Source organism: Tupaia chinensis, unplaced genomic scaffold (assembly GCF_000334495.1).
Source record: "Tupaia chinensis unplaced genomic scaffold, TupChi_1.0 Scaffold000542_1, whole genome shotgun sequence".
Taxonomy (NCBI): domain Eukaryota; kingdom Metazoa; phylum Chordata; class Mammalia; order Scandentia; family Tupaiidae; genus Tupaia; species Tupaia belangeri.
In genome coordinates, this window is record NW_006160055.1 from 2,390,514 (window position 1) to 2,398,051 (window position 7,538).

The following is a 7,538-nucleotide window of genomic DNA, read 5'->3' on the forward strand; positions in this document are numbered from 1 at the left end:
ATATATATATATTATTATTATTATTCAATTTGAGCAGAGAGAGACAGAGAGAGAGGTGAGAGGAGAGTGAGAAAGCAAGCTGCCAGGTCCCAGGACTCAAACCATTGTCAGCCATGTGGGAATCCAGCGCCTTAATCACCACACTAACTGCCGGCCCACATCTCCATATTTCAAAAAAAAGTGTCAGCAGTTAGCGTAATGGCTATATCACTGGACTCCCACGTAGTCGACCGCGGTTTGCGTCCCAGACCTGGTGGCTTAAAACTCACGCCGGGAGCGTGTGCGTGCGTGCCCAAGATCCCGAGAGGAGAATGGAGGAGAAGGGATTGCGGCGTCACCATCCCCCCTGGGGGGGTGATTTCTCGCTTTCTGTCTCTATGTCTCTCTCTCTCTGTCTGTCTGGCGAGCGCACGCGCCCTATAGCAAAAATCTCTCCAAAAAATAAATAAATAAAAAAGTGTCAGTCTTAAGTGTTACAATGCATATAAGGTCCCTGGAAGAGAAACTGGCTTCTCAGTAAATATTCAGCCATCTACAAAGGGCCATCCAGCAGCTGGCCCCAAGTTTGCGGGAGTTTGAGGGAACTGTCTGTCACAAAGGAAAAAATGAACTAAAAGAAAAACTTTAACCTTTAGATAGACAGAATGTGGCAATGCACTTTTTTATTTTAGGTATTTGCCACAGGATGTGTGCACTCACTGGAGAGAGAGACAGATATACAGAGAGGAAAACTGAGAAATCACACCCCCAGGGAGGATGGAAACATTGCAATCCCTTCTCCTCTATTCTCCTCCTGAGATTGTGGGCATACACGCATATGCAGCTGGCATGAGTTTCAAGTCACTGGGTCTGGAACTCGAAATGCAGTTGGCCACATGGGAATCCAGAGCCTCAACCACTGCAGCACCTGTTGACCCAAACCAATGCACTCTTACATTTATAAGAACCTCTTAGATGAAAAGAGTTTCTAAGAATAGAAGAATAATCTACAGAAGACTCATTACCATAACGCCTGCTGGGTAGACTCTTAAACACTGCAAGGAGCTCTGCATTGTATCCAATCTGGACGTGGAAGCGATCTCCATTCCTCATGCACGTTCCCTTATGGGAGTTTACTGCCTTCTGGAGTGAGGTGCCCAACTTCTGTTGGAGCTGTCCTTCTGTCCTGGGTATCACACTCCCTGAACCATAGTGGATGTCAGAAATGCTCTGCCCAGAAGTTGAAGCCTTCGCTGTCTTAGCCTCTACTTCAAGATCCCCAGGAGGCTGTCCACAGGAAGAAGCTGGGGTCCCACAGGAACTCTTCACTGTGGCCAAAGGCTCAGGAGGTGTGTAAGAAAAAGATGTCAACTTGACTTCATGTGAAGCCTGAAGACAACCTTGACCTAATTTGTAACTCAAATGCTGTGGGTTAGGGACCTCTGGTGGACTTTGTACCATGGGAGGAAAGGTCCCAGTGAGGGTTGTTTGACTTGGTGGGCTGTAGCTTGGGCAGGTCACAGACTTCATTTCTTGACCTTTCCACATCTCCTTTGTCTGCTCTGATGTGTTGAGATGAAAATTATGGGAATTAGGTCTTTGGTTATCATTAATTGAAATACTCTGTTGCTTGAAGATGACCTCATGGCTCACTGGCTTTGAAGTTGCCCTGGAGAGGTTTTGGGAAGAGCCCTGCTTGGCCTGGGAAAGGTTGGCAGCAGTGAAGGAGCCTGAGCCTACGTTCTGATGTTGTTCTGCAAACTTCTCTGCTCTACGGGCCAGAGCCTTTTGTCGATTCTCTTCGATCTTTTTCCTTTGCTCCTCTGTGAGGGGCAAGGACATTTTAACAGGAAAATGCTTATGTAGGAATGTCAATCTTTAATTGGAAAGCTGGCAAAGCTGTGGAAGAAAAAAAGAACATTACAAATTTATTTTTAAAAACATTATATTTATTTACTTGCTGCACTCCTACTTTTATTTTATTTTATTTTATTTTATGTTTTTACCACAAGGTGTATATGCTCACCAGAGAAAGTGAGAAATCATCTGATGGCCCCACAGTATCTCCTCTCAGAATTCTGGGCATGCATGCACACACGTGGCACAATCCTCATGCCACTGGGTCTGGGACTCAAACCAGGACTCAACCGTGGTTGGCCACATGGGAATCCAGAGCCTGAACCACCATTCCACCTGCTGGTCCCTCCTACCTTGATTTTAACAAGCTTTTTTGTCTCAGGAAATATATAAGGAGCATGACTAAAGGGTACATTAATGGTTCTTTTATAATGAAAAAAATACATATACATAAAAATACATATACAGGGATGATAGAGCAGCTCATGCTAAAATAATAATCCTGGTAACTAACAAAAAGCGAAAAGAAAATCCAAAGCTAAAAAGGTACTTCAACTCTAGTATTTTTCTCCTTCCCAAGGTGGTTTATCAGATCCCAGTGAGGCGATACAACCCAATCTAAACTCATCTATGAGAAAGGCAACATCTTAAACTAGAAAGGACAATGGATGAGACTGAAATAGACAACCACGTACCATAGTGAGTCGCTTGTTAAAATAGCCTCTTCCCAACCTGGAAGAAAGACAACGCATTAGCCTCACATAGACCACATCCAATCCTTTCATTCCTGTTAAATCAATCTGCATGTGGCCCAGGGCAAGCCAGAGCAGTGGGCCTTGGTCTGACTTCCAGAACACAACACACAGTGCAACTAAGCAATTCTTGGAAAAATAAGAAAGGAAATGAACTAACGTGTGTTCACTTTGCAAAATTTAGAGGCTACATTAGGATAAAGAGGAATAAAATTCATCTGTCATCTCAATGACCAGTTAGTTTAGAGTACAGTATAGTTCTGAAATTTTCCTATTGACATATATTTACATGTATCCATACCCATGGATACATGTCGCGTATTTGGGACATATATGTATTTACTATACAATAGGGTCATTCTGTACATACTATACTTATTTCTTCCATTACTGAGTGACAGAGAGAGAAGCAAAGACAACCACCCCAGAGAGGTGCTGATACCATGAGCCACCCCCAGTTTTCATCCAGCCTTCAGCCAGTCCCAGATCTTTGGCATGGTGTTCAGGGAGGTCTCTGGACTTGAACTGGCAACCTTCCCATTGGGGAATGTTTTGCAGAGACTCTTGTTTTACTACCCTGTCATCATCTCACCCCTGTACTACTGTTTTCAACCCTGATTTTCTTCAGTGAATTTAGCCCAGACATCGCTTTCACAATATTCTCTGGCTTGATCAATGAAATGCCACCGATGTTTATAAGGATGCTGTGGGTAGTACTCCCGCAGCACTGTTGAGGCTTCTGCGAGGAGCCGACAGTTTAAGGGTTTCCGTCCTTTCTGCTCGGGCTCTTTGGCCAGAACCCCGAAAACATCTTTTCTCAGAGACCTTTCAGTTCCTACAAAGCCCGGAAGTTAGCAAGCGGTTGGAACTGCTCACGGTGCAGAAGCAAAACTTCTCCTGGCTAAGACTAGCTCTTGCCTAACTTTCCAACCAGCGCTCCTCCGCGCCCTCCAACGCCCAGGTCCGAGGCTTGGCGAGCTAGCTGCCTCCACTAAGCAGGGGAGGTGCACAGGATGAGGAAGTCCGGTCGATCAGCCACATACTAAGCCATCTCACCGCACAGACACCCGGTTCTCCCTCCGCGGGGATCCTGCCTCGCGGGAAGAGGGCGCCACGCCCCACTCCCACCCCTATTTTCTCCGCTAGGATTCCCTTCCCCTTGGCCCACTCCCTCCTCCAAGCTGCATTTGGTCTCGTCCGCCTTCCTCCCACCCTACCTTCTCGCCCGGTGAGGCCTCGAACGCGACGTGCACTCGTGGCAGACCCCGAGTCCAGGAGCGTCTCCAGGGCCCTCTAGAGTCAGAAAACTCCTCCGGGTGGGCAGTTAGGAAAATCCGTATTCACGCGCGCCCAGGACGCCCGCCCTATTGAAGGGCCCAGGCCGGGAGGGCTCGATCGCTGCTGAACTACACTTCCCAAGGAGGCAACGCGGCCGCAGTTTCGCTTCAAACTATGGGATTGATGAGGCGGGGACTGGGGCGGTGCTGCGGGGCCTTCTGGGATATGTAGTTCGGACTACGGGCCTGGCGCGACCACCAGAGACGCAACGTCGGGGGCGGAGCGGGGCCGCAGCGGAGCTGGAGCGGAGCCAGAGTGGTGCACTCTGGGAGTTGTAGTTCTAGGTTTCCCAACGGTTAGGCTTGGAGCAGTTTTCTAAAAACCAGGTATGTTGAAATTTCTATAACTGGAGTCTGGCTGTCCGTGCTGTCTCCAGAGGGCTTCCCAGATAGTCAGACTGATTCGGTAGATCTTAATAAGTTATTTCCTGCAGCATCCATTTCCAGTATTGCTATCCTTACCATTTAAGCCCCACCCCTTCCCAACCCGCACCTGCCCAGACTCAAGAATTAGCGAATTCGCGTCGTTGTCATCGTCATCAACGCCCTCAGTCGTTCTGAGCCTTAGAATGAATAATCTCATTTATTCTTACAACAACCTACGCACATAGATTATTCCTATCCCCATTTTACAGATGGGGAAACTGAAAACTATTCAATAATAAGTTTTCTGAGGTTTTGTTAAGCTAGTTTGTGATTCTAACTGTGCTCCTGCTTTTGAGAGAAAATTAGTAATCTGACAGTTTCAGAGTCACCCTATTTCTTTTTTCTTCATTTATTTATTTATTTATTTATTTATTTGGAGAGGTTTTTGCTACAGGGCGCTTGCGCTCGCCAGAGAGACAGAAAGTGAGAAATCACCCCCAGGGTGGATGGCCACACCGCAATCCCTTCTCCTCCATTCTCCTCTCAGATTTTGGGCACACACGCACACACGCCTGGAGTGAGTATAAGCCATTGAATCTGGGACTTGAACTGCAGTCGACTCCATGGGAGTTCAGTGACATAGCAATTACTCTAACTACTGGTCCCAATTTACCCTATTTCTGGCCACCAACCCCCTTTCTTCTCCAGTCTACTCCACTGTTACCTGTTGATGATAAATATAATATTCCTCTATCTTCAGTGTACATGGAAATGTTGCTATTAATTTGTTTTCAAGCATGACTCATTTAAAAATAAAATAGCAAAACTCTAAGAATTTGGAAAATGACCAAGGTATATTAAGAGAAAGAAAGTGCAGTAATGTGTATAGTTTGATCCATGTTTTAAAAAAGCAATCTCTACCTCTGAATACATGTAAATTCATAGAAAAAGGTTGGGGATGAGACTAGAAAACTCATCAAACTATAGAGGAGCAGAGAGAGAGTAAGATATACTTTTCATTTTTTTAGTCTGTATTTTTCTTTAAGAGAGATTTTTGCTATAGGCATGTGTGCTTACCTGAGAGACAGAGACAGAGAGACAGAAAGCAAGAAATCACGCCCTTACACAACTCTGAGGGGCTATGGCCGCCCTGCAATCCTTCTCCAGTCTCCTCTCAGGATTTTGGGCATGCAAGTACACTCATCCAGCATGAGTTTTAAGCTACCGGGTCCAGAGCTCAAACCACAGTTGACTACTAGCAGTCCAGCGATGTAACCATTATGCCAACTGGTGGCCTCTAGTCGGTATTTTTCTGAATTATTTGTATTTTCTTATAATAATCACAGAAATTCTGTGATTCTGAAACAATAAATGTCATTTTAAATGACAAAGACATTTGCCTGTCTTAAGAGACTTAAATGAGGTTTAGAATAGAAAACATTAAAATACCAGCTTTAGGGATCAGCAAATGATGTAATAGTTACATCTCTGGACTCTTAAGCTGTTGATTGTGGTTCAAATCCCAGACCTGGTGACCAGGTGTGTGGTATATGTACCCAAGATCTTGAGGGTAGAATGGAGGAGAAGGGATTGTGGTATGCCATCCTCCCTGGGGATGTCTCTCTGACTCTCTCTGGCTCTCCACAAGTGCATGCTTCCTGTAGCAAAAAAGAAAAAAGAGGGAACCAGCAGTTAGCGCAATGGCTATGTTGCTGGACTCCCACGTAGTCGACCGCGGTTCTCATCCCGGACCCGGTGGCTTAAAACTCAAGCCGGGCATGTGTGCGTGCGTGCCCAAGATGCCGAGAGGAGAATGGAGGAGAAGGGATTGTGGCGTGACCATCCCCCCGGGGAGTGATTTCTCGCTTTCTGTCTCTATGTCTCTCTCTGTCTCTCTGGCGAGTGCACACGGCCTATAACAAAAAACCTGTTAAAAAAAAAAAAAAACTCTCTTAAAAATAAAAAGAAAGAAAAAGACAGGCACAAATAGCAACATTTGTGAAAGGTTCTGAACAGTGTGGATTTGTCATTCTCAGGTTCAGCCCACATCCCTCGAAATTCCACAACATCACCTCCAGGTTATATTGGACCCTGGTCCCTGAAAGACAAGGGCTGAGTCTAAGACCTGTTATTTCCAGACTATACCTTCTCATTCTCTGCCCTGTGTCCTCTGGGGTCCTCTGAGTGTAACAGCAGTGTTCCTAATACATTTCCAGAGTCTCTCCTGACGTTTCTTAGCCTATAAAGTGAGACCATAAAGGACCTTGGAGAGCATTAATCTCCTTTCTTTAGAACGAAGGAAACTGACACACAGAGAAGTTAGCTATGCCTGATGTCACAGGCCAGGCTGAGAAGGGGAACCTCAGACCACAGCAGGGGTCTTTCAGGACATGAATGAAATGTATAAATAATGATTGCATGTGCTCCTTCTTGCCTGACAGTTCTGTGCGGGCACCTACAGCAGATGAAAGTCTTTCTCTGGAGCTTGTCTGCTAGTGAGGTAAGCTCTGGGCTTCCTTCTATCCTCCTTTTCTGATTTCCTAGAGGGCTTGACAGCTCTCTGGGGATGGATTTTTGACAGCCACCTCAAGGGTATGTCATCCCTCAGGTTAATTATACCTGAAGTGCTGGGACTGGATACCAGCCTTTGGGTGGAGAGGAGGCTGCTCCCTCCTCGGGCGCTTCATTTGCATATCCAAAGCACAGAGGAGCAATGTGCAGGTTTATAAACCGAGAAATTCACCTTCCTTAGCGGTGGTTCCATTCTGATGGACTTAATTGCTTTGAGTCTGACACTTGAGTTTTTCTCCCTTCCCTTATCTGTTTCTCCCTAGCCCTCCTGCCCCCAAACTCTAAATGTATTATAAAGACGGAGCTTCCAGTATAATTTCGACACTGGGCATCCCGCGATGTGGTGTGAAAGTCCTGCAAGTGTCTCAATTTCTCTGGTCTTGGCAGTTGTGATTCCTTCACAAGCCTCTCTCTCAAATCTGGCACATTTTCTGCAGGGACAGTTTTGTACACACATCCTTTGCCAAAACCATCCCCCTCATCACCATGCTCCAGTGTTCTTAGACTTGTAAGATTTCACATTTCCTGTTCCTCTAGTATTGCAAATTCTATTTCATTCATCCACTCATTCATCCATTCACTTAACAAACAGGGAGGACTTACTATGGGCCCGTACACTGGGCTGCCACAGTGAACAGGTACCCCAAAGATGCTCCCCCTCTTCATAAAGTTTACA

At 45.9% G+C, this 7,538-nt stretch overlaps 1 protein-coding gene across 1 annotated transcript in view; it reads right to left on the bottom strand.

Moving 5' to 3' along the window:
- The window catches only part of SMARCAL1 (SNF2 related chromatin remodeling annealing helicase 1), a 74,850-nt gene extending 71,310 nt beyond the window's left edge, over positions 1-3,540 (bottom strand). The window contains 3 exon segments of the mRNA XM_027775314.1: positions 1,005-1,878; positions 2,532-2,568; positions 3,414-3,540. Of these exon segments, the coding sequence (XP_027631115.1) occupies positions 1,005-1,821 (817 nt within the window). The 5' untranslated portion in view covers positions 1,822-1,878; positions 2,532-2,568; positions 3,414-3,540.
- Positions 3,541-7,538: the final 3,998 nt, after the last annotated feature.